The following is a 27,556-nucleotide window of genomic DNA, read 5'->3' on the forward strand; positions in this document are numbered from 1 at the left end:
TATATAAAATATATGAAAAATTGATGTGGGTACTTCAATGAAAGGTCTTGATAAGTGGAACATCGGGATAAGCTTATATCTTTAAAAATGTCAATAGTTCACACGATACAAGGTCATTTCTTCATTATGTTAAATTGCACTGTACTTTCTTAAATATTGACATTTTTAAAGATATAAGCTCATCCCGATGTTACACTCATCAAGAGCTTTCATTTGAATACCCACATACATTTTGATATATTTTTCATATATTCATATATATATATATATATATATATATATAAATATATGAAAAATTGATGTGGGTACTCAAATGAAAGGTCTCGATGAGTGTAACATCGGGGTGAGCTTATTTCTTTAAAAATGTCAATATTTCACAAGATACAAGATCATTTCTTCATTATATTAAATTACACTGTACTTTCTTAAATATTGACGTTTTTAAAGATATAAACTCATCCCGGTGTTACACTCATCAAAGGCTTTCATTTGAGTACCCACATGCATTTTTGATATATTTTTCATATATACATTTATATAAATATATAAAATATATGAAAAATTGATGTGGGTACTCAAATAAAAGGTCTTGATAAGTGTAACATCGGGATGAGCTTATATCTTTAAAAATGTCAACAGTTCACAAGATACAAGCTCATATCTTAATTATGTATCTAAAAATAGAGCATTTTCGAATGCAGCCTAATTACTTATAATTGACTATTGGAGAGAATGATATAAAACCTTGAAAAGGCACTCCAGGTCAAGACTTTTCCAACGATACCAAATTAAACCATAAAAACCCATTTTATCATATAAATACACTGGCCACAAAATTTTGTTTATTCTCTTAATAATATAGATTTATTTTTTGAATTAAATTGTTAGTCCCTTAATTAAAAAATTAAAAGAAAATATTTATTGTCAGTAATTAATATGTTGCGTGATTTGTGCGCGTGTATATAGTTGTATGCAGACGGTTGTTTACATAAATCGTATGATTCAGTCGGGCCGGTATAATACATGTACGCATACACTTTACACCCAACTATTTCTTGCTTATTATTCTTGATGTTGCTCTTCTCCTCGTCCCCGCTGACTACTACGTGCATACATCTGTACATAACACCGTAGATTTCGATTATAGTTGAATGCCTCAAAGTACAAACTCTACTATTACATCCAAGTTACTGATAATCAAGAACCATTTCAGTTATGTACGTGATGATCAAATACTTTGATGGAAAATCACCAACAAGTACAGCATCAACAGTACCCGGATGTGACTCTATGATTATTGCCATTGGATCGGAAGTGGGAGTGAACTATCTCCGTTCTTCTCCGCCGTCCTACCTCTTAACTCCTCTTCTATTCTAGTCCTCGGGTTAATCGATTAATGTCATCCAATGAAAATTGGTTTGATGCTTAGGGTAACAATCCAGTTTTGTACGACCTGTTCCTCATTAATGGATTAATTTATTAAGTTAAATTTTATCTTTAAGAAAAAATCTTAATGTTTAAGTTTTTAAGTAGTAATATAAATATTTAGGAAGACATAAGTTATACAACAAAAATTTGGTCTTATTATTCATTTTATATTTAAATTTATTATAATTTTAAATTTTAAATTAATTAAGACTTTATAAAAAAGAAAATTTTAATTTTCTAAGAAAATTATATCAAATTTAATATCAACCATAAAAAAAATTTTTCGTAATTGTATAATGACTTTTGTTAAAGTGTACTGTACTTTCTTTACTATTGACGTTTTTAAGGATATAAGCTCACCCCGATGTTACTCTCATCGAGAGCTTTCATTTGAGTATCTACATGCATTTTTGATATATTTTTCATATATACATATATAATATATATTTTAAAGATATAAGCTCATCTCGGTGTTACACTCATCAAGAGCTTTCATTTAAGTACCCACATGCATTTTTTATATATTTTTCATATATACATATATATAACATATATAAAATATATGAAAAATTGATGTGGGTACTCAAATGAAAGGTCTCGATGAGTGTAACATCGGGATGAGCTTATATCTTTAAAAATGTTAATAGTTAAGAAAGTACAGTGCAATTTGACATAATTAAGAAATTACCTTGTGTAAGACTCGAGGTTTATATTTTATATACCACTCATATTTATTCATACATCTACAAGTAATAACCCGACAATAACTACGGAATAAGACAGCTAATGAAAGCCAATATAATTAAGGGATGAAAATGACTGGGTGGCGTTGTACTAGGACCCATCGCGTGAGGTCCTCATGAAGGGTGGCGTCGGAATGCCCCTAACAATCTCTCTCGTAGTCCTCTCAACCCTCGTTGAGTGGGGCGAGTCTTGTCACGGGCTGGGGGTAAGACCTTACGTTACAGATCTCGGGCCACACGATGCTCGACAGCCTTCAGCCTCGGCAATAAGAATAGCGTTGCTTACACTTGTATCTTCTAAAATATGGATATTTTTAAAGATAGAAGCTCATCCCGATGGTACACTCATCGAGACCTTTCATTTAAGTACCCACATGCATTTTTGATATATTTTTCATATATACACATATATATATATAAAACATATATAAATATATGAAAAGTTGATGTGAGTACTCAAATGAAAGCTCTTGATGAGTGTAACATCGGGATGAGTTTATATCTTTAAAAATGTTGATATTTAAGAAAGTACAGTGCAATTTATCATATTTAAGAAATGACCTTGTATCTTATGAAATATTGATATTTTTTAAGATATAAGCTCATCTCGATGTTACACTCATCAAAACCTTTCATTTGAGTGCCCACATCAATTTTTCATATATTTTATATATTTATATATATGAATATATGAAAAATATATCAAAATGCATGTAGGTACTTAAATGAAAGCTCTTGATGAGTGTAACACCGGGATGAGCTTATATCTTTAAAAATGTCAATAGTTCACAAGATACAAGGTCATTTCTTAATTATGTATCTAAAAATAGAGTATTTTCGAATGCAGTCTGGGTCATTTCATGTCAAATCGACCAATAGTTGGAATCGACCCCTTTCGATTTGGACAAATTTTGGTCAGAAGTTTTCTTTTATTATATAACGAAGTTCTGCCAAAGGAAAAAAAATAAAAAATTTTTTTTCAAAAGATATGTAAATTCAAAATTTCGCGATTTTTCCAGTTTTTCAATTTTGTTTTTGTAATACCTCGAACGCTATTATAGATACAAGAATGGACTTTTGTTTATTTGAAAGGGGACACTTGAAGCTATTGAAAAAAATTATTTTGGAAAAAATTCCAAAAATGCCAAATTTGTCAAATTTTGAGTTTTTGAAAATCGTCAAAATGACGGTCGACACTAAATTTTTCGCTCAAATTTTTTGTATACTACCTTGTACCAATCTTAAAGATCCTAAAATTTTTAGAACTGTGTTTTCTGTTTTTTCAAAAATATGAATTTTTGAAATTTGTTAAAAATTTTCTTAAAATTTTTTTTTTTTATTTTTATCTTAATCGAGTTTGGCAAATCGCGTAATTTTGATATTTTGAACTAGTTGAAATTTCATTTAGTGGCATAATGATGAGAAAAAAAACATTAATGACATTTTTTGGTTCAGTCATAACATTTTTCAGGTTAAGAAAACGAAAAGGAGCAACAACAGTACAAGAAGAATTAAAGAAAGGAAACTTTCGTAACAGAATGTAAAGTAAACTTACACTTGAAATGCATTATTAAATAAATGAATAACCAATAATAAAAAAATACCATTAATGTTTTTTTTCTCATCATTATGCCACTAAATGAAATTTCAACTGTTCAAAATATCAAAATTACGCGATTTGCCAAACTTGATTAAGATAATAATAAAAAAAAAAATTTTAAGAAAAATTTTTTTTTTAACAAATTTAAAAAATTCATATTTTTGAAAAAACAAAAAACACAGTTCTAAAAATTTAAGGATCTTTTGAGATTGGTACAAGGTAGTATACAAAAAAATTTGAGCGAAAAATTTATAGTCGACCGTCATTTTTGACGATTTTCAAAAATTCAAAATTTGACAAATTTTGCATTTTTTGGAATTTTTTTCCAAAATATTTTTTTTTCAATAGCTTCAAGTGTCCTCTTTCAAACAAACGAAAGTCGACTCCTGTATCTATAATAGCGTTCGAGATATTACAAAAACAAAATTGAAAAACTGGAAAAATCGCGAAATTTTAAATTTGCATATCTTTTGAAAAAAAATTTTTTATTTTTTTTTCCTTTGGCAGAACTTCGTTATATGATAAAAGAAAACTTCTGACCAAAATTTGTCCAAATCGAAAGGGGTCGATTCCAACTATTGGTCGATTTGACATGGAATGACCCAGTCTAAATACATCATAATAAATTAACTATCGGGGAGAGTGATATCAAACCTTGAAAAGACACAAAATATTTTTTACTCTTTTAATAATATAAATAATAAGATATTTTATTGAATTAATAAACCGAATTGATAATTTAAGACCTGCAAAAAGACAAAAAAAATTTTAATACTTAATTATATTAAAAAATTTCACTAAGCGCTAGTAAATTTAATTGAAAAAAAAAAAAAAAAAAAAAAAACCATAAGTTGATAATATTTTCTTTTCTTAATATTATTCTCTGGAGAAAGAAATTTTACTGGAATTGATACTCACTCTACCTCAATATCAATATCAATTCAACCTTTACTTCTACTTTTATCATCTCTTGGTTTTACAATTTTCCAATAGTGCTTTACGGCGTATTACCCGTAAAATGAGACTGTCGTCTTTGAAAAGATGAGTAATGAAAACATGAAGAATCGCCTTTCACTCCTTCTATACACCATGGATTGACTCGCGCTATTGTAAAAGCCACAAAAAAAAAGTATCGAGGAAGAATGTAACTTTAAAAAATAAATAAAAAAAAACTAAATAATATATAAATACAAAGAAAACAGATAAACAGGTGGATGACTTGTAAGATAAGAAATATATAAGGTAAAAAACAATCTTCAGAAGTATATACGTATAATCTCTACTCGGAGTTTCATTTAAAAGTTTTCAAAGTGAAAACTAAAAGATACTTTAACTTTAAATGAAATTTCAAAAAATCACAAACCAAATGCAAACGTTGCCAGGGAAAGGGAACTTTTAGTATAAAATTACGCAAAACTTTTACGATGAGAAAATATTTAATATAATTTTACTTACCTAACGACATGAGTACATAACTTTTTAAATTGCGAATATTTTCAAGATACAAAAGAATCTTTAACTTTTAGTTTTTATTTTAAAATTATTTTATCATTGAAATTTATTAATTTATTAATTTCCGCAACTTAAATTCTGATTAAACTTTTATCTTTATTAATATTTTATTCAATCTGTTCGGAGGAAATTGAGATTTAATTTTAATTATTCACTACAAAATTGATATTAAAAATTTAATCTCTTTATTTCAACATTGCTGTTTAATTTTTAATGAAAATTATTAAAAACCGAATTGAAAATTTTTCATTAAAATTCTTTAAAATTTTTTATCGTTAAAAATGGTAAAAATAAAGTGAAGTAAGCAAAAATCTTTTAGATCGCATTAAAGCATATCATGAAATCATAAATAAGAATAAGAGGATACAGTACAAGTGGTTACAAATGAGCGAGCAATCGGATCGATCTGTTAAAATGCCGAATAAAGAAGAAAAGTCGGCTTTTTGTACGAATGACCGATGCAGCACGCGGAATAATATTTGTCAGTTCATTTATTTTTAAAGTAAAGCATTATTGTCAATAAAAAAATTTTTACCTCTTTAATTAATAAAAAAATGGTCATTGTTTTGACAATAAATTAATTTGTAGAAAATTTTATTTATTTGAAGAAATAAAAATTTTTGTTAAAAAAAGTCTTTTAATTTGCAAAAATAAAAATTTTATAAAGATAATTTACAAATTTTTATGAAATTTATAAAATTATTTTTCAATAAAATTTTTTCAGCAAAAAAATAATACTGAGAAAAAAAATTTATTTTTAAAAAAATGATCATTGTTTTTATAATAAATTAAATTATTTAGAATTTTATTTATTTGCTGAAGAAATAAAAAATTTTCATTATTAAAAAAAAGAGTTTTTTAATTTGCAAAAATTAAAATTTTAAATGGAAAATTTGCAAATTTTCATCCAAAATTTTCTCAAATCTAGAAAATTTTATTTTCGAAAAAATTTCTTCAGCAAAATAATAATATTAAGAAAAAAAATTTATTTTTAAAAAAATGGTCATTGTTTTGACAATAAATTAATTTGTAAAAAATTTTATTTATTTGAAGAAATAAAAATTTTTCTTAAAAAAAAATTTTTTTGATTTGCAAAAATAAAAATTTTAAATAGAAAATTTGCAAATTTTCATCCAAAATTTTTCTCAAATCTAGAAAATTTTATTTTCGAAAAAATTTCTTCAGCAAAATAATAATATTAAGAAAAAAAATTTATTTTTAAAAAAATGGTCAGTTTTGATAATAAATTAAATTGTTGAAAATTTTATTTATTTGCTAAAGAAATAAAAATTTTTCTTACTAAAAAAAATTTTTTTGATTTGCAAAAATAAAAATTTTAAATAGAAAATTTGCAAATTTTCATCCAAAATTTTTCTCAAATCTAGAAAATTTTATTTTCGAAAAAATTTCTTCAGCAAAATAATAATATTAAGAAAAAAAAATTTATTTTTAAAAAAATGGTCAGTTTTGATAATAAATTAAATTGTTGAAAATTTTATTTATTTGCTAAAGAAATAAAAATTTTTCTTACTAAAAAAAATATTTTTAATTACAAATTTTCATCCAAAATTTTTCTAAAATCTAAAAAATTTTTTTTCACTAAAATTTCTTCATCTAAAAAATAAAATAATTCAAAATTTTAAACAAATTAATTTTTTTTTACATTTTTTTCAAAATTAATTTTTTTTTCTGTGCAACGCAACGTCGGTAATGGCTTGAGTGATATATAAGTGAAAAAATAATCAAACCTTACTTGGGATGTGATGTAGTCAAGAATCAATACGTCATTTAGCATGTTACCATGGCAGCCCGACTATCGTTTATAGATTGATGTCTATGCATCATTCTACTTACCTTCCTCATCTATCACCCTTAATTTATGCTGATGATACCTTACCTTTTCAAACAAAAATTATTCGTTTTTAATATTTATAATTTATTGCAATAAAATAGCTTATTACATCGGAGTCGCATCTGGATCAAATCAAACTTTACTGTGCAATAACTTAGAGTATCATTTATCGCCTGTCTTATACTGATATCATATACGTGGATAAAGTATCTCAGCAAACAATATTTTACAAATAAACTATAGAGTTGATGTAGGTAGTAAATTGGTGAGATTATAGTTTTAAGCCGCTTATGGACGAGTTTAGTCTCTGACCAGTTAGTTGGATCAGTTTGAATCACAATTCCTCTATCCCAAGTACAAAATCTAGAGCTTTATCGTAACACTAACTCAATAAACAAGTTTATCCTTTAATTACGATACTCTCTTCAAATTCTTAATTTTTTATTATTTCATTTTTATAAAAATTAACGATAAATAAAAAAAAAATTTACTTTCAATTTTTGTAAGTTTTTAGTAAAATTTTGCTTTAATAAATAATGAATTTTGTTAAATTACACTGTACTTTCTTAACTATTGACGTTTTTAAAGATATAAGCTCATCCTGGTGTTACGCTTATCAAGAGCTTTCATTTGAGTACCCACATGCATTTTCATATATTTTTCATATATACATATTTATATATAATATATATAAATATATGAAAAATTGATGTGGGTACTCAAATGAACGTTCTCGATGAATGTAATCTCGGGATGAGCTTATATCTTTAAAAATATCAATAGTTCACAAGATACAAGGTCATTTTTTAATTGTTAAATTGCACTGTACTTTCTTAAATATTGACATTTTTAAAGATATAAGCTCATCCCGATGTTGCACCCATCAAGAGCTTTCATTTGAGTACCCACATGCAGTTTTGATATATTATTCATATATACATATATATATAAATATGTAAAATATATGAAAAATTGATGTGGGTACTCAAATGAAAGGTCTCGATGAGTGTAACGTGGGGATGAGCTCATATCTTTAGAAATGTCGATAGTTCACAAGATACAAGGTCATTTCTTAATTATGTTAAATTGTACTGTACTTCCTTAACTATTGACGTTTTTAAAGATATAAGCTCATCCTGGTGTTACACTTATCAAGAGCTTTCATTTGAGTACCCACATGCAGTTTTGATATATTATTCATATATACATATATATACGTCTTTGGCGTGAAATACCACTTGATGTCATAAACTCACTCAGCATTGAGGCATTTAAATCTAGAGCGTTTGATTTCTTCTATGATCTTGAACTCAAAGAGACCTAATAACAATTTGACTGCTAAAAGTCTACCTAATTTATAGTTTAAACTGATATATATATATATATATATATATATATATATATATATATATATATATATATATATACCGTAACTCCTATTCTTTCCCGCTTCACAGCATTATTTATATTTGTAAAAATGCTTGCCGTAAGATGGACGGTGTGGCTTAATGTATATAGAATAAGCGAATGGAAATTTAGTATAGAGCGGATAGCTCAAATGGTAGAGTAGCTGACATGTCTTCGGAAGGTTCTGGGTTCGAATCCCAGTCCGAGCTATCTAATAATTTTTTCTCGCATATTCAATAAACTCACATTAAGATTATCCTCTCCATATTCCTTTCTCAATCCTTTCCTACCAATATCCTGTTACGTGAATGTGGAACGCTTCACGTAATAATTACCGTAACTCCTATTCTTTCCCGCTTCACAGCATTATTTATATTTGTATATATATATAGATATATATATATATAGATATACATATATACAAAATTCGTTACTCTAAAAAATAAGTGTTTTACATATTATCTTAGCATATTTTTATATCATTTTTATATATACTCTTATAGGATTTTCTGTTTTTATCATTATATTTCATATTTATGTTATCACTTATTAGCTAAAATTCAGAATATTGATATTGATATTGATATTTATATTGACTGTGTTTATAGTTTTACAAGTACTTATGTTACTCTATGCATGAATTTTGCCATTTGGCTTTCGCCTTGGCATTTAAATTAAATAAATAAATAAATATATATATATATATATATATATATATATATATATATATATATATATATATATATATATATATATAAATATGTAAAATATATGAAAAATTGATGTGGGTACTCAAATGAAAGGTCTTGATGAGTGTAACATCGGGATGAGTTTATATCTTTAAAAATGTCAATAGTTCTCAAGACACAAGGTCTTTTCTTAATTATGTATCTAGAGATAGAGTATTTTCAAATGCAGCCTAAATAATATCATAATTAATTTACTATCGGTGAGAATAATATGAAATCTTGAAAAGACACTAATTCAAGTTAAGACCTTTGTAATGACACTAAATTCCGCTAAAAAAAAAATTTTATCATATGACTATCCTGGAAACAAACTTTTTCTTATTCTCTTAATAATATAGATAAAAAAAACTTTCTTATAATAATTATCTAAAAGCTTAATATTTGATTTTTTTCTATTTTATAAATCCTAATTAAATTTCCACTTAGTAAAATATTTATTTTTAAGTATGTAAGATAAATTTTAATAATAAATTTTTTTTTATTTCTATCTTTAAACTTTAATTTCCCCGTTAATCGACTTATATGTCCAACTTGGGCATTTAAATATAAAGCTGAATTAAAATAAGCTACTGGTGAATTTAATTAATCTCTAATCGAGTTACTATATTATTTAAAATACATAATCCAAGACCGTAATTAGTATGATATTAATATAAATTATATTAAAATATACTTTCAGAAATTAACAGGATTAAATAATCAACAAGCTTTTAAGTACTTATAAAATATATTTAATAATTTTATCAAATTAAAAGTTTCTTAAAATAATTATATTTAAATACACATTTTTAAAATTTATTTAATACTTAAAAAATATAATATTTTTGTACAAGGGTGCGTAATCATAACTTTAGTAAGTAATATAAGTATCATCTTTTGGTCGTTAAGAAATGTAATTTATGGTTGCAATAAATCTTGTTACTTTGCAGGCAAGTGATGCGTTTATTATTAAATTACCTACAAAAATAAATTCATAAAGTGTTACGAATCATGTATTAAACATTAAGCATTAAAAATTATAATTTTATGGAAATATTTACCTGTAGTACTACAATTTAATGTAAGGAAGGCAGAGAGACCGAGTAAAGCTCCACAAAGTTTCTGAATTCCATTCGAGTAGTGGAGTTTTAATTTCGATTGACGGCGACAACTGTTTCAGTAATTTTACAATTGCTGAATTGTCCTTTGTGTTATTTGTTTCAGTAAGCAACAATGTTTTTAATTCTGGATAAAGTATTTTTATATTTTCTAAGTTTATTTTTGTTTCCGCATCCAATACGGTTAATTTTACATTGTACCTAAAAAAAAGTTCATTACTAAGTAAAGAACATTAATCTCATAAAATAAAAATAAACTCAGAGAATTTTAATAACTCTCTCAGAAATTCATGACCCGATGTTCAATTAAAAAAGTATGCAATCGATATTGACCACTTTTATTATTTTATAAATATTTAATAATTTTTATAAATAAATAAAAATGTAATTTTAATTATAAACTAGCAACCATGCAATCACTATGTGACTGCCGTAACTTGTAAACTATAAAAATTAAAATTTTGCTTTATCAAATAATGACTTTTGTTAAATTTCACTGTACTTTCTTAAATATTGATGTTTATGAAGTTATAAGCTCATCCCGGTATTACACTCATCAAGAGCTTTCATTTGAGTACCCACATGCATTTTTGATATATTTTTCATGTATACATATATATATATATGAAAAATTGATGTGGGTACTCAAATGAAAGGTTTTGATGAGTGTTATGTCGGGGAGAGCTTATATCTTTAAAAATATCAATTGTTCACGAGATACAAGGTAATTTCTTAATTATGTTAAATTGCACTGAACTTTCTTAACTATCGACGTTTTTAAAGATATAAGCTCATCCTGATATTAAAATCATCAAGAGCTTCCATTTGAGTACCCACATGCATTTTTGATATATTTTTCATATACTCATATATATAAATATATAAAATATATGAAAAATTGATGTGGGTACTCAAATGAAAGGTCTCGATGAGTGTAACGTCGGGGTGAGCTTATATCTTAAAAAATGTGAATAGTTCTCAAGTTATAAGGTCATTTCTTAATTATGTTAAATTGCACTGTACTTTCTTAACTATCGACGTTTTTAAAGATATAAGCTCATCCCAATATTAAAATCATCAAGAGCTTCCATTTGAGTACCCACATGCATTTTTGATATATTTTTCATATATACATATATATAAATATATAAAGTATATGAAAAATTGATGTGGGTACTCAAATGAAAGGTCTTGATGAGTGTAACATCGAGATGAGCTTATATTTTTAAAAATGTCAATTGTTTACAAGATACAAAGTCATTTCTTAATTCTTAAATGCATTGTAATTTCTTAAATATTGACATTTATGAAGTTATAAGCTCATCCCGATATTACAATCATCAAGAGCTTTCATTTGAGTACCCACATGCATTTTTAATATATTTTTCATATATACATATATATAAATATATAAAATATATGAAAAATTGATGCGGGTACTCAAATGAAAGGTTTCGATGAGTATAATGTCGGGGTGAGCTTATATTTTTAAAAATGTCAATATTTCACAAGACACAATGATTTTATAATACGACTATCCTGGAGACAAAATTTTTCTTATTCTCTTAATGATATAGATAATTATTTTTAATATTTCTTACCGACTTAAAATATCTTTATGAAAATTTTCAACATTTATTGGTTTATTTTTTTCCTTTACAATTAAAGCATCAATAATTTCATTGCTGTTTAATGAAGTTCGGGCAATATGAACAAGGTGTAACAATACAGTTGATTCAACAGAAAAATCATACTGAATAACTACATTAGAATTACTTAAAATTTCTCTAAAAAACCAAAGTAAAAATTTTATAATTAAAATTTAGTGTCAGTTATGTTTATCCAAATATAATATAACTATTACTCACTTTAATTCCTGGACTGTCTCTGTAAAAATCTTAGCTTTTGATTGATCAATTTTGGAAATAAATTCTTTGTACTTTTCTAAAGAATTTACTTCAGGAGATTTATCATAATTAACTAAAATATCAGAAGAAATTAGACTGCAAAATTTTCCGGCTGCTTTTTCAGTAATTAATTGATCTTCACTTTCAACTGTAACGCGCGCTTTGTAAAAGCTAAAATTTTTTAAAAATAAATTATCAATAATTAGAGCCAAGATTTTGGTTTAATTTCAAAACAACAATTAATAATTAATACTGTTTAATTTTTTGAATAAAAAATTATTTAAATAAAAGTTGTTAAAAATTTAATTTTACAAAAAAATGTCTTTTATAATTTTTTCTCAGGACCAAAAAGCTCTAATTTAAAAATAAAAAATTTGAATCATTCATTATGAATCTTAATTTTAAAATTACAGTTAAAATATTGGTCGTATAAAAAAATCATGAGAGATTTTTTTTATAAAATTTTTATTTCAAATTTTTTTATGACCAATATTTTCGCCATAATTGTAAATATTTAAGCCATTTATTTTAAAATTAAGGCAAAAATATTGGTCTTATTTTCATATAAGAAATCATAAGACATTTTTTTTTATAAAATTAAATTTTATAAAATTTTTGTTTCAAACTTTTTTTTATGACCAATTTATTCGCTATAATATTAAATAAATATTAAATATTAAAGCCATTTAGTTTGAAATTAAGGCAAAAATCTTGGTCCTATTTTAATAAAAAAAAATTTTTAATATTTTGATAATAATTATAATTACTTTTGGTCGCTAATAGGATAAGAGCCGAAAGCAACATCAGGAAATTCATTAGCAACACTTGTTAATGCATTAGCAAATACATCTTCTTTGGCATCTATGTATAATTCCCTTTTACAAAATCTTTTATGTGCATTAAATATCTCCTGTAATTAATTAACAACAATTATATCTAAAAAAATATTTTTTTGAACTGTTAATTTATAGAAAAAAAAATTATTTTTCTTTACTTTACACAAGCTTTTAAACAATGGCTCAAAATATATCGGAGATCCAGGAAATACATAAACATTCTCAACATTAACACACGGAAATTTTAATAATTGACCTTGATCATTTTTCCCAAATTTCAGATTTGCAATTTTTGGGATCTGAAATTACAGAGTGTTTATTAATTAATAATTACCAATAGAGCGTGGAAGCACCGAAAATATGTAAGTCAATAATTCTTGAAGCAATTCCATTGATTGGGAACATGATTTTCCCAAACATACTGATAATATAATTTGCTTACTATTTGATTGGATACCGAAATCAATTGTGCTCTGTTCAGTTTACCTACGAATGTTAATTACTTACTGTTCAGTTACTTACCTAATGATTGGATACTGGTATCTTGGTTACGAAAATTAATTATCTAGACACGCTGTTCAAATGTATACTGCAATTATTGCTGAATACAAGTAACAGTTGACCAATCAATCAACCAATGACCGCTTTATTCTTACAGATAATATTAGCTTTAGCATACCGTAATTGATAACTTACATAAGCGACTTTAAACAGTGGGGAATTTTTATCTTCAACGTCAGATATTTCTTTTATAATGTTCATCAGTGTTGGATGATAATGTAAAGAGTCTCCAAAAGCTTTAGCGAGGCCTAAATTAAATTAATATTACTTTTCATACTTTTCTTGATTTTTGATGGATTAAATTATTTAAAAAATCAACCTTCATAAGTTTTATCATCATGAGTAGGTCCAACGCCACCAGATGCAATTACATATTTATATTTACCAGAGAATAATCTTATTTCATTAGCAATTTCTTCTATGCTGTCACTAATAATTGATATCTGGAAAGAAAAAAAATTTTTGAAAAATAAATAAATTAATGACATTATAATTTTTCTTGAATAATAAACCAGGTAGAGAAAATTATTTATAAAAAATTTAATTTATAATTTTTTAAAGCTTCTGAAGATGAAATTTTTTTAATAAATTTTTTTTGTTGTAATTTATCCGTTGAAAAATTTATAAGAATTATTGAATATCTCCCAATTTAAGTATCATATAAATTATTAATGATACTGAAATTAGCAGACATCTGACAACGCTTAAAATTTTTAAGACCAATCAATTATTATAAAAAAAATTTTCACTTATAATTTTTAAAAATTTCTACACGGAATTTTTTTGCTAAATTTTTATGATACTGAAATTGAGAGACATCTGATAATTTTTAGAAATTTTTTGACTAATAATCCGACTCTGGACAAAACTCCCACATGATATTATAAATTCCTAGAGTCTAAATAATTTTAAAAGTAAAGTTTTCGACTTTTTTATGTCACGTGAGACTGAAGAAAAACAGTAATCTGATTTTGTCTTACGATTTTTGTTTTGAGACTATATTTTATTTCATTTCTGTGCTTTTATTGGATACGATTCTGATTAGATAATAAAAATTTGCTTCTTAAATTCTAAATTCTATAAATCTAAATTTATATATCGCGTTACTAGAACCATAAGGGCATATAAAAAATTTTTTTTTGCTCCAATCAATGTAAAAATGTTGAAAATATTAGCATCTATGGAAAAAACGAAATAAAAAAATTTTTTTGTGATACGCCCTTATGGTTTTAAGAAAACATTTTTCTAAAACCATAAGGGCGTATCCTGTTTTTTCGGTTTATTATCAATTATGGGTCAGAGTAAGAAAAAAAATTGCAAAGGTAATAGAATATCACTCCACAACTTGATTTATGTCAACAAATATTTATCTAAGTGAGAAAACTAATAAAAAATTAAGGAAAAATAAATTCATCAGAGTATTACTCCAATGCCATCTCCATCGACAGGATCATCTGTGTCTAAGATTATAAAAGTAAAAAAAAAGATTTGTTAATTTTTTTTTTAACTAGATAATGACAAAAAAATTTATAAACTATGACCATGGCTGAAAATTAAACTTTGATAATACCCATGATATTTTGTGGGACAGTGCCTGATATACAAAAATGATTTAGATCATCAAACTTGCTTCAAGATATTGGTATTGAAGAATCATAACAATTCTCAAGAACAAAGTTCTTTTTGAATGACTTTTTTAAAATTACAGTTCTAAATTTATTTATTTATTTATTTTTTCAATTTAAATGCCAAGGCAAGAGCCAAATGGCAAAATTATACATGGTGTGATTAATTAAAGTACATGTAAAACTATAAACATAGTCATCATCTAAATATAAAAAAAAATATAAACCACCATGAAAACCACTGATGGATTTGAGCAATAAAGTTTTGTACATATCAGTTTATCTGTAAACTATGTAGAGTGAATGCAGTCTTTGGTTACTATGTCTCTCTGAGTTCAAGGTCGTAGAAGAATTCAAATGCTTTGGATTTAAATGCCTCAATGCTAATTGAATTTATGACATCGAATGGTATTTCACGCCAAAGGCGTATTGATGATATTAAGTGTTACGTTTTGGCAAATATTAAATTTATTAAAAATTTTATTAATTAATATTTAAAATAATAAATTAATCGTTATTTGAGGTATCTCGTAACGGAAATACCTCGAGATAACAGATTTCTGGAACGTCAACGCAGCCCAGTATACTAAACAGTGTACGTTGTGGGATTTGGACTGCGTTGATGTTCACATAGGGTAACCTAAGATGCAACGTCGCTAAAAATTATTATAAAAACCCAATGTAATTAATATTTTTTATACATTCTGTCTTCAGACTTCATCTGGAGCAGTCAGTCCTCGGACTTAGCAGAGGAGCAATCTCTGCTGGTCCGAGGCTGAACCTGCCGAATCCTTTTCAAATAAATTTTATTAATTGTCAATCAATTAATATGGATATTTATTAAAACCTTATCCCCCAGGGTGTAAGCGCTTTTATTAGCTGTTTTCCACCCTGGTGAAATCGCCGAAGCGCTAGCCATCGTTCAGGCACTCTAAAATCACCTACCTGAGGCAGGTTAATTGAAAGTAACATAAAATTTTATAAACTTAAATTTTAAAAGTGACTTCGCGGAGTAAACCAGTGACACGACCCACCTGGAGTCTATTGACATCCTAACGAGGTCAAAATCTGGACTTAAATAATTTTTAAATTAATTTACCAAAAATTTGTGAACGTAACATAAGAAAGAGTGTTCATATACTGCTGTTGAGAAGTTTGGAAAGCTAAACGAGACATTGTTATACTTTGAAGCCAGCCTTTCCGAGCGTCTTATATCTTGTGGCTCCTCAACAAAGAGACACCTCAAAAAATTTGGTTCACCAGAACTGAACAGTTTATACAGGAAACAAGCTAGGAGATACAATCTTTTTGGTTTGATTGAGAGCCATTTTAAGGAGCGACGATAAGGAGTGATATGGTCATCACGCTTCAGATCGAAAATGAACCTGATGCCGTTGTTCATCAATCGCTGTAATTTATAGTCTAATCTTTTAGAGTTATCTATCAATACCAATGAGCAATAATCAATTATTGGAATAATTAAAGCCGTGATAAGTAATTTGCGATTAGCCGTGATAAGTAAATGGCTTACAAAACTCTTTTGTTAATTGTAAATAGATCTGAAGTAAAAAAAAATCAATTTTGAAAAACTTTGAGGCTAATTTTATTAACTTGAAGACATACAGATTGTTCTCAAGTTGTTATGAATTTATTTTTTATTAATTTTTCATTCGTTTTTTCTAGGGCTTCACACGAGAGCGAGCTTTTTTCGTCTCGTCTCGTTCTCGTCTCGGAAAAGCGAAACGAGACGAGACGAGACGTTTTTGAAAATATTATCGGCGATACCGAGACCACATATAGCGCAACCCGAGAGTCTCGTAAAATTTTTTTTGTGAAGTTTTTATTAGAAAAATTAGAAAAGATCTACAAAGAGAACAATAAATTTTACAAACTATAAAATCTGGAGACCATCTGTGAAAAAGTTTTTTGTAACTTTAAAAAAAAAAAAAACTCAAAGTTGAAACTCTAATTTTTGAAGTATACGTATTAGTATTTATATTCTATATCGTAGTTTGTCAATACAAAACATCATGGCATCCTTAGCCGAGTATGATTTTTTCATATTTTTACTGCAACTCGTTGTCTTTATTATTTTATAATATTATATAATATTTTATAATATGATATAATAGTTCAAAAGAATATTAATTATTATAGTTGTTACAAATTTGCGATAATTAACGTTATATTTCAAGAAAAAATAGAATTTACAAATATAAAAACTAATCTCATTATTAATTCAGTACTTAACGTACAACTTTTATTGCCATTAAATCTCGATGTTTTGAAAATGAGGTGTCTATTTGGACATCTGCAGATTCCATGGAGGAAATTTTTGTTTTTTCCTGTATTTTTTGTAATAAATATATGAACAATTAATGTAGACATCTGTGGAAGTATATATAATAGAATTGGTCGAACACTCAAGTATTTGGTAAGAAACTTAATAGAAAATTCTTAACATTTAGAACTAAGCGAGACGAGACGAGACAACTGGTAACGAGACGAGACCGAGACTTAATTTTTTCGGAATTGACGAGACCGAGACGAGATTTTTGATACTCTCGCCTACTCTCGTCTCGTGTGAAGCCCTAGTTTTTTCACTCAAATAAATATTTGTTGATATAAATTATGTTGTGGAGTGATAATTTCTATCACCTTTGCAATTTTTTTTCTTACTCCGACCTATAATTGATAATAAACCGAAAAAACAGGATACGCCCTTATGGTTTTAGAAAATGTTTTTTTGCCCTCCGGGCGGAAAGTGACAACTTTCGTCCCGCTGCGCTAAACTAAGTTGCCGCTTTCCGCCTTCGTCGGACAAAAAAATAGTATACACTCCTCGGGAAGTAAATAAGAAAGCCTCAGATCACATGTAATTGTTGGCCGAGGCTTCGCCTCGGCCAACAATTACATGTGATCTGAGACATTTCTTACTTTACTTCCCTAGGTGTGTAATATACTATTTTTGTCCGACGAAGGCGGAAAGCGGCAACTTAGTTTAGCGCAGCGGGACGAAAGTTGCCACTTTCCGCCCAGAGGGCAAAAAAAATTTTTTATACGCCCTTATGGTTCCAGTAACGCGATATTAAACAATATTATTATAAATAATACTAAAGTTAGCCGACGTTTTTAATTTTTTTTTTAATAATTAAATTAGAACAAAATAATATTTTTAAAAATTGCACTGATAGTTATTAAAGTTTTTTACAAATGAAAATTTTTTTAAAATTTTTTTACAATCATTTTTTCAATAAAAAAAAAAATTCTAAAAATTTTTAGATGTTGGCTAACTTAATTTTTATTATTATAAACGTGAATATATGATGATTATGTATTTTATTAATTTGCCATTCGGCTTATGAAGCCTTGGCATAACTGCTGATAAATAAATAAATAAATAATAGATTGTAGCAAGAAAAATTTATTTAAAAAATTTCATCTTCAAAAGCTGTAAAAAATTATAAGTGCAATTTTTTAAAAATAATTTTCTAAACCTAGTTTATTATTCAAGAAAATTAAAATAATTGTCAAGTGTCTTCCGATTTCAATGTTATAAATTTTTTTATTATAATTTAATTGTTATAAAAATCTTTAAAATTATTACGTGTTTATTAAATTAAATTCAATAAATTATAATTATTTTTTTTTTATAATTAGTTAATTACTAATAAAAAGAACTTACTTTTTCAACTTTAACTCCATGCTCATACAAAAGTGAGCACATGAAGTATGAATTAGTGTCCTTCACTTGCGCTTTTAATATTTCATCTCCAATTACTGAAAATGTCAGTTTAGATAATCAGTCATTAAAATTAATAATTTAATACTAATTAATTAATCTCATTACTCACTAATTAATCCAGCTGTGTATTTCTGACATGATGTGCTAAAGTTCAATGGATTATAAGCAATAAAAGAATATTTATTTAAATTATTGATAATTAAGTTTTGAAAAACGCGACGAAAAATTTTATACATGATTATGATTATTTATTTAATAACTAAATAAATAAATAATTAACTAACATTTAATTTTTTATAAAAATTACGTAAGAAAATTATTAAATTATCAATTTATTGTATTATTGTCACATAAATTATTTTTTATATAACAATTGTTTATTTAAATAATTAAAGTTTGACAGTTAGAGGTTAACTTCTGGATAAAGTGGAGTTTTTTTTATAAATTACAAATATTTATCACAAATATTAATTATAAATAATTAATTTTCACTTTTTTAGATTCAATACACTATTTTAGAATATTATTAATTAATTTTTTTATTATTTAATTGCTCTAAGCATGAAGAAAAAATATTTTTCTGTCAGAGTCGAATGATGGCGAGCAAATTTTTGCAAGAAACAGTGAAAACTCCCAAAGAATTGTATAAATTTTTATTAAGGTCGTGTAATAAACTTCCAAAAGGTCCTCAAGAATTTTATAAACATTCAGTTAAACAGGTGAGATGATAATTATTTAATAAAAATATTATTTTTAGTTATAATTTAATTTAAAATTAATTTTGATGGGTATAACCTCAAATTTTGTTTACCTTTCACGTGAAATTTTATTAAATAATAAAATTAATTTTAATAATGAGTAATAACAATAATATTGATGATAATTTATTTTTTTTTTAGAGTTTTAAACAACATGTGTTCGAACCTGACCCTGAAAGAGTAAAGCAAATAATAAATAAATCATTATCTGACGCTGAGTGGATTTTTAAAAAGGTACTTACATATTGAAATTATTTTTATTATTAATAGCAAAAGATTTTATGATACTGAATAGAAATCAACTGACAACTTTTATTCTGAATAAATTACAAAAAAAATTTTTTTTTTTTTAATCTGCTATTGTAATTTTTTTATAATAATTTATTTGTTATAAAATGACATTAAAGTTAGCAGTAATTTCATCATTTTTTTTAATTTTTTTAACAAACAAATTTTTGTTGAAAAAAATTGCATTTTTAATTTTTTTAAATTTCTAAATGTCAATTTTTTGCTATAATTTATATAATTAATGTAGCACATATTTAATAATTTTTAAAAATTTTATAACAAATAAATTACGGCATAAGAAAATAAGAAAAAAAATTGACATTTAGAAATTTAAATAAATAAAAAATGCAATTTTTTGAAAATAATTTTTTAGAATAAATCTTTTTGTTAAATAAAATTAATAAATTGTCAAGTGACAGCTATCTTAAATGTCATATAATTTATTTGTTGCAAAAATTATAAAATATCTTATGAATTATCAAATGGCATTAAAGTTCGCAGACATTTTTTAATTTTTTTTTAACAAATTTGTTAAAAAAAATTGGATTTCTAATTTATTAAAATTTTTAAATGTCAATTTTTTGCTATAATTTATTTGTTACAAAAATTATAAAATATCTTATGAATTATCAAATGACATTAAAGTTCGCAAACAATTCCTAATTATTTAATTTTTTTTAACAAACAAATTTTGTTAAAAAAATTGTATTTTTTTTTAATTTCTAAATGACAATTTTTTTGCTATAATTTATATAATTAATGTAGCACATATTTAATAATTTTTAAAAATTTTATAACAAATAAATTACGGCATAAGAAAATAAGAAAAAAAATTGACATTTAGAAATTTAAATAAATAAAAAATGCAATTTTTTGAAAATAATTTTTTAGAATAAATCTTTTTGTTAAATAAAATTAATAAATTGTCAAGTGACAGCTATCTTAAATGTCATATAATTTATTTGTTGCAAAAATTATAAAATATCTTATGAATTATCAAATGGCATTAAAGTTCGCAGACATTTTTTAATTTTTTTTTAACAAATTTGTTAAAAAAAATTGGATTTCTAATTTATTAAAATTTTTAAATGTCAATTTTTTGCTATAATTTATTTGTTACAAAAATTATAAAATATCTTATGAATTATCAAATGACATTAAAGTTCGCAAACAATTCCTAATTATTTAATTTTTTTTAACAAACAAATTTTGTTAAAAAAATTGTATTTTTTTTTAATTTCTAAATGACAATTTTTTGCTATAATTTATATAATTAATGTAGCACATATTTAATAATTTTTAAAAATTTTATAACAAATAAATTACGGCATAAGAAAATAAGAAAAAAAATTGACATTTAGAAATTTAAATAAATAAAAAATGCAATTTTTTGAAAATAATTTTTTAGAATAAATCTTTTTGTTAAATAAAATTAATAAATTGTCAAGTGACAGCTATCTTAAATGTCATATAATTTATTTGTTGCAAAAATTATAAAATATCTTATGAATTATCAAATGGCATTAAAGTTCGCAGACATTTTTTAATTTTTTTTTAACAAATTTGTTAAAAAAAATTGGATTTTTAATTTATTAAAATTTTTAAATGTCAATTTTTTGCTATAATTTATTTGTTACAAAAATTATTAAATATCTTATGAATTATCAAATGACATTAAAGTTCGCAAACAATTCCTAATTATTTAATTTTTTTTAACAAACAAATTTTGTTAAAAAAATTGTATTTTTTTTTAATTTCTAAATGACAATTTTTTGCTATAATTTATATAATTAATGTAGCACATATTTAATAATTTTTAAAAATTTTATAACAAATAAATTACGGCATAAGAAAATAAGAAAAAAAATTGACATTTAGAAATTTAAATAAATAAAAAATGCAATTTTTTGAAAAGAATTTTTTAGAATAAATCTTTTTGTTAAATAAAATTAATAAATTGTCAAGCGACAGCTAACTTAAATGTCATATAATTTATTTGTTACAAAAATTATAAAATATCTTATGAATTATAAAATGACATTAAAGTTCGCAAACAATTCCTCATTATTTAATTTTTTTTAACAAACAAATTTTGTTAAAAAAATTGTATTTTTTTTTAATTTCTAAATGACAATTTTTTGCTACAATTTATTTGTTATAAAAATGATAAAATATGAATTGTCAAATGACATGAAAGTTCGCAGACAATTCCTCATTTTTTAATTTTTTTTAACAAACAAATTTGTTAAAAAAAAAAATTGAATTTTTAATGTATCAAAATTTCTCGGGTAAGTGTGGGTATTACTGCAGATTTTCTTGTTTTAATTATCAATAAATGGGTTATGACTTTTTTGATTAAAAAAAAAATTATTTCTGTTAATTTAAACCTTTCGGAAAATAACTGCATAGTGGTTTTATATGTATGACAATTATTAAATTTGTTATTAATTAATAAAAATTAAGTAGTTACAGAAGTGAATAATTTTATCTTTTTTAAGAGTTTCAGTGTAAAAAGAGGTGGTCGTAAAAAGTCTTTTTCTTTATATAAATGACCTAATTAATATATTTTTTACATTTCGAAGTTAGATAACCCTTTTTTTATAATCAAATAATTAATAAAAATTACATTTTGATCAGTAAAATTTATTTAATTAAGCATGCAGTAATTGATACCGAGAAACCGCATGTGCGTGTATTACTGCAATTTTCTCAGTCGGCTGCAGTAATAGAAGCGCCTCTATTTGTATATGTCTGTACCTATTACTGCGGACGTAAACACGGCTATTCAAACCTCTAAATAAGTACGTGAATCAAGTTGTCTCGAAGTGAAAAATAAACTATGGATAAAATTAATAAAAAATCAAAAGTTAATAAACAAAAAAATAAGAAGTCGAGGCAAGTCCAGGAAAGCAATAATCAATAGATTGTAAGATTACATCAATTAAAATTTACGAATTCTGGTTAATTAATAATACGTTAAGGCTGTGTTACTTATTATTTAGATTATGAAGAATTCTTGTTATTACATTAAACTAATAAATTTTCTTTTTGATAAGTTTTTGTTGATTTTTAAGTAAATCCTAAAATATAGCCGTTCTGCAGTAATAGGTACGCAGTAACTGGATCAGTTGCAGTAATGGACACGCAGTAATAAGAGCAAACTACTTTAAGACCTGCAGAAATACATGCATTTAGACTTCTTTTTAAATGCTTATTATTTAACGAAAATATTTGTTTCTCTCATTGTTGATTTTATTTTGGGTTAATAATGAGTCAAACTTTTGTTTAAAAAAAAAAAGTTATTATTATCTTGAGAAAATTTTATAAAAATCCTTTCGAAGTGAGACTTACGAAAAAAACTGCAGTAATACCCACACTTACCCTAAATGTCAATTTTTTTTGCCATAATTTATTTGTTAAAAGAATTATTAAAATGATAAACTACACGGAAAGAACAAGATAACACTGGATATCATCCCAGATTATACTCGGTGATATCTGTGATGAAAAAAAATTTCAGATAGTAGCTAGAAAAATCTAGATTATACTGCGTGATATCTGGATTATACTAGCTACTATCTGAAATTTTTTTTCACTTAGTATATTCTGGGATGATATCCAGTGTCATCTTGTTCTTTAAGTGTAGTTTATTATTTTAATAATTCTTTTAACAAATAAATTATGCCAAAAAAATTGACATTTAGAAATTTATTTATTGTATCTTATAAATTAGTTTTCATAATTAAAAAAAAATGATATATGTCTGTCAATTTCAGTATCACTAATATTTTTAGATTTAATTATTTATAAAAATATTTAATTGCAGTATAACATTGATATCGAGACATTGATTCCAAAAAATCCTAAATAATAAAATCAAAGAAAAAAAAAATAATTTGAATAAATTTAAATTTGTTAAAAATGGATTATCGCGTGTTAATAAGCAAAGAGTGTGATTTATCAATAAATAAATTCTGGAAAGGTATTGAAATATTACTAAACAACAGTCACTTAATAAACAAGAGAGTAGTCTTGTCGACAATTATTCTTAAAGCTGAATTATCAAACATCAATATTGACTCTGTAGTCGAGCACATTGCGAGTATCAATGACGTTTCTCAGCTTATTGAGTATGACTCAAATAAAAATTTAAATATCATTAATAATTACGACTTTATTATCTTACCTGAAGAGTTTAATATTTTTGAAGATGACGTCGGAGTTAATCAAGAACAGACTATATATTTAATAGTCAAAAAATTACTTCCAAGAGAGAGCGAAAAATTTTCGCAAGCGATAGAGTTTGATATTATTGATAAAAATAATAAAGTAATTATAAGTTTTACCAAGCAAATTTTAGATGACAGTAAAAAGTCTCTTGGTCTTAAATGGCCGTATAAAATAATAAATGATAATAATAATAAGCAAGTAAGTTTGTTAATTCCAAATGAATTTTCTAATGAATCAACGAACGAGTCAAGTATTGACTGGCTTAAGACAAAACTCTTCAGCAGTTTGGTAAAGTGGATGGAGTATGATGATAAGCAGAAGAAATCATTCATCCAAGGATCGTTGAATTTAATTTCTAATGAGAAATATTGTAAATTGTATAATGAGCTGAAGAAAAAGTACGGAATTGATTTAGTTAAAAATTGGCCGGAGTGCACTGACCCTCAAAAATTTGTTTATGAAGATGTTGCTATCGCTAGTTATTTAATTGTACTCTGGGAGCAGGAGAGAGAAGAAAAAAAAATAGATAAAAAACAATCTTTTTTAGATCTCGGTTGTGGTAATGGCTTGCTTGCTTATATTTTGAGCAATGAAGGATTTCCTGGACGTGGTGTTGATTTGCGTCGACGTAAGATCTGGGATTTATTTGCTGAAACTACTCAATTAGAGGTAATAAAAAATATATGGCACTTTTTTTATTTTTATTTAGAAATAAACTAGAAAATTATTTTTTAGAAATTTAATTTGTAATTTTTTGGAGCTTTTAAAGATTGAATTTTTAATAAATTTTTCCTGAGGTAAAAGTGTCAATAATTAAAAAATTACGTTGTATTTTGTATACTAATGGTATTTTTAACGATATAAGCTCATCCTGATGTTGAGCTCATCGAGATCTTTCATTTGAGTACGCACACGATTTTTTTCATATATTTTATATATATGATATTTCTCATATTTTTGAAATATATAAAATATATAAAAAATTCGTGTGGGTATTCAAATGAAAGTTCTCGATGAGTGTAACTCTAGGATGAGCTTATATCGTTAAAAATATCGTCAGTAGACAAAATATAAAGTCATTCCTTAATTATTGACATTTTTTAAGATATAAACTCATCTTGATGTTACGCTCATCGAGAGCTTTCATTTGAATATCCACATGAATTTTTTATATATTTTATATATATCAAGAATATGAGAAATATCATAGATATAAAGTATATGAAAAAAATCGTGTGGGTATTCAAATGAAAGGTCTCGATAAGTGAAACTTTATGGTGAGCTTATATTGTTAAAAATATCATCAGTGGACAAAATACAAAGTCATTTCTTAATTATTGACATTTATCAAGATTTAAACTCATCCTGATGTTACACTTATCGAGAGCTTTCATTTGAATACCCACACGAATTTTTAGTACATTTTATATATTTCAAGAATATTAGAATTATCATATATATAACATATATGAAAAAAATTGATGTGGGTACTCAAATGAAAGGTCTCGATGAGCTTAACATCAGAATGAGCTTATATCTTAAAAAATGTCAATAATTAAGAAATAATGTTGTATTTTGTCCACTGATGATATTTTTAACAATATAAGCTCATCCTGGAGTTACACTTATCGAGACCTTTTATTTGAATACCCACACGAATTTTTTATAAATTTCAAAAATATCATAAATATATATATATATATATATATATATATATATATATATATATATATAAAATCTTTTATTGAAAAGCTTATTTCATTGCTGTCATTTTTCGTTGCGATGGTAACCACTTTGGCAACTGTTTAATATTAATTAATAAAATTTGTAAAAATATTGATAAATCAAATTATCAATAATTAAAAATTTTGGCAAAAGCACGCTCGATTTTCTAGTTATTTTTAAAAAATTGCATTTATAATTTTTAAGAACTTCTAAAAACAAAATTTTTTGAATAAAATTCTCTTGCTATAATTTATTTGTTAATAAATTCTAAAAAATAATTTTCAAGCTCTCTCTTAATTTAAGTATCATAAAAATATCAATTTATTTTTTTTTATTTCAGTAAATTTTAATTATTATTATTAATAAAACATTAAAATTATTTCAGGAAAAAACATTAATTCCCTCATCAGCCTCATTATTTCCTGACACAGATTGGCTGATAGGAAATCACTCGGATGAATTAACACCGTGGATACCAGTAATAGCAGCACGTAGTTCGTATAACTGTAGATTTTTTTTACTTCCTTGCTGCGCTCACGAATTTGACGGTAGAAAATACCAAAGAAGTTGCGCGGGGAATAGTCAGTATTTAGAATATTTAGAGTATGTAAAAAGTATTTGTGAAGGCTGTGGGTTCATCACAAGGTGCGATAGATTACGCATACCATCTACCAAACGAGTGTGTTTAATTGGATGGCAAAGAAATTACCAGGAGTCTCAAGTCCCGGAGATAAATAAGCGAATCGAAGAGATAATAAATGCAAGAGCGTTGCAAAAAATAAATAGTGTTAATCAAGATGATAAATGGTCAAGTGATTTTAAGCCACGGGATCTTGTTGAGAAAGTTAAAAATTGTACTAAGGTTGATAAAAATATTGTTAATGAGATTGTTAATTTAGTTGCTAATTATCTGCTGCAAAAGGTCAGAATAATTGGTGTTAAAAAGGATGATGATAGTGAGGAATGCAAGTGGAATGCTGGAGGTACTATTGAATTGAATGAAATTGCTAAACTTGTACCAGCTAGTACTTTAAAAGAGTTAAAAGCAGAATGCGGAGGCTTGCAAACTCTCTTAAGGAATAATAGCAATATTTTTCAAATTTATAATGGTACAGTTCAATTCAAAATTCCGGGGGGTGATAATTTAATTAATAAAAAACGTAAAAATAAATCAAATGTACGATTAAAAGTAAAACCGTGCTGGTTTTTTGTAAATCATCCCAACGGATGTCCGCTGAGCGATAATAAATGTACATTCAAACATATAAATTCATAAATTAAAAAAAAATAATTTTTGGATAAAATAAATTGTTTTGGTTATTATTTACAAGTGGGGTCAACGTTATTTTGGGCCATATCTAAGCTACATTCGAAAATGCTCTATCTCTCGATACATAATTAAGAAATGACCTTGTATCTCGTGAAATATTGACATTTTTAAAGAAATAAGCTCATCCCGATGTTACGCTCATCGAGACCTTTTATTTGAGTAC

General features: G+C 25.3%; 3 protein-coding genes across 3 annotated transcripts in view; 1 reads left to right on the forward strand and 2 right to left on the reverse strand.

Moving 5' to 3' along the window:
* Positions 1–3,715: 3,715 nt before the first annotated feature.
* Positions 3,716–27,556, reverse strand: part of LOC123275421 (zinc finger protein 236-like) — a 49,020-nt gene continuing 25,179 nt past the window's right edge. The window contains exons 19-20 of the mRNA XM_044743535.1: positions 12,707–12,715; positions 3,716–3,727 (exon numbers count right to left, since the gene is read on the reverse strand). Of these exons, the coding sequence (XP_044599470.1) occupies position 12,715 (1 nt within the window). The 3' untranslated portion in view covers positions 3,716–3,727; positions 12,707–12,714. The remainder of the gene's footprint in view (positions 3,728–12,706; positions 12,716–27,556) is intronic.
* On the reverse strand, positions 10,056–19,328 carry LOC123275423 (FAD synthase-like). The gene is made up of 10 exons (XM_044743540.1): positions 19,172–19,328; positions 19,003–19,097; positions 14,012–14,135; positions 13,828–13,940; positions 13,290–13,430; positions 13,063–13,205; positions 12,257–12,466; positions 11,990–12,175; positions 10,332–10,589; positions 10,056–10,248 (listed from the first exon to the last, which is right to left on the reverse strand). Exons 1-9 carry the CDS (start codon positions 19,296–19,298, stop codon positions 10,340–10,342), a joined length of 1,389 nt encoding a protein of 462 aa, XP_044599475.1. The 5' UTR covers positions 19,299–19,328; the 3' UTR covers positions 10,056–10,248; positions 10,332–10,339.
* On the forward strand, positions 19,651–27,372 carry LOC123275422 (probable tRNA (uracil-O(2)-)-methyltransferase). The gene is made up of 4 exons (XM_044743539.1): positions 19,651–19,781; positions 19,962–20,054; positions 23,935–25,007; positions 26,449–27,372. Exons 3-4 carry the CDS (start codon positions 24,030–24,032, stop codon positions 27,337–27,339), a joined length of 1,869 nt encoding a protein of 622 aa, XP_044599474.1. The 5' UTR covers positions 19,651–19,781; positions 19,962–20,054; positions 23,935–24,029; the 3' UTR covers positions 27,340–27,372.

This window comes from Cotesia glomerata, linkage group LG1, assembly GCF_020080835.1.
Source record: "Cotesia glomerata isolate CgM1 linkage group LG1, MPM_Cglom_v2.3, whole genome shotgun sequence".
NCBI lineage: Eukaryota > Metazoa > Arthropoda > Insecta > Hymenoptera > Braconidae > Cotesia > Cotesia glomerata.

Coding starts and splice junctions, on each gene's coding strand:
- LOC123275423 (XM_044743540.1), bottom strand. CDS start 19,298: ATGTATAAAATTTTTCGTCGCGTTTTTCAAAACTTAATTATCAATAAT. Junction 19,098..19,171: donor ATACACAGCTGGATTAATTA/GTGAGTAATGAG, acceptor TGACATTTTCAG/TAATTGGAGATGAAATATTA. Junction 14,136..19,002: donor ATGGAGTTAAAGTTGAAAAA/GTAAGTTCTTTT, acceptor TTTTCTTTCCAG/ATATCAATTATTAGTGACAG.
- LOC123275422 (XM_044743539.1), top strand. CDS start 24,030: ATGGATTATCGCGTGTTAATAAGCAAAGAGTGTGATTTATCAATAAAT. Junction 25,008..26,448: donor CTGAAACTACTCAATTAGAG/GTAATAAAAAAT, acceptor AAATTATTTCAG/GAAAAAACATTAATTCCCTC.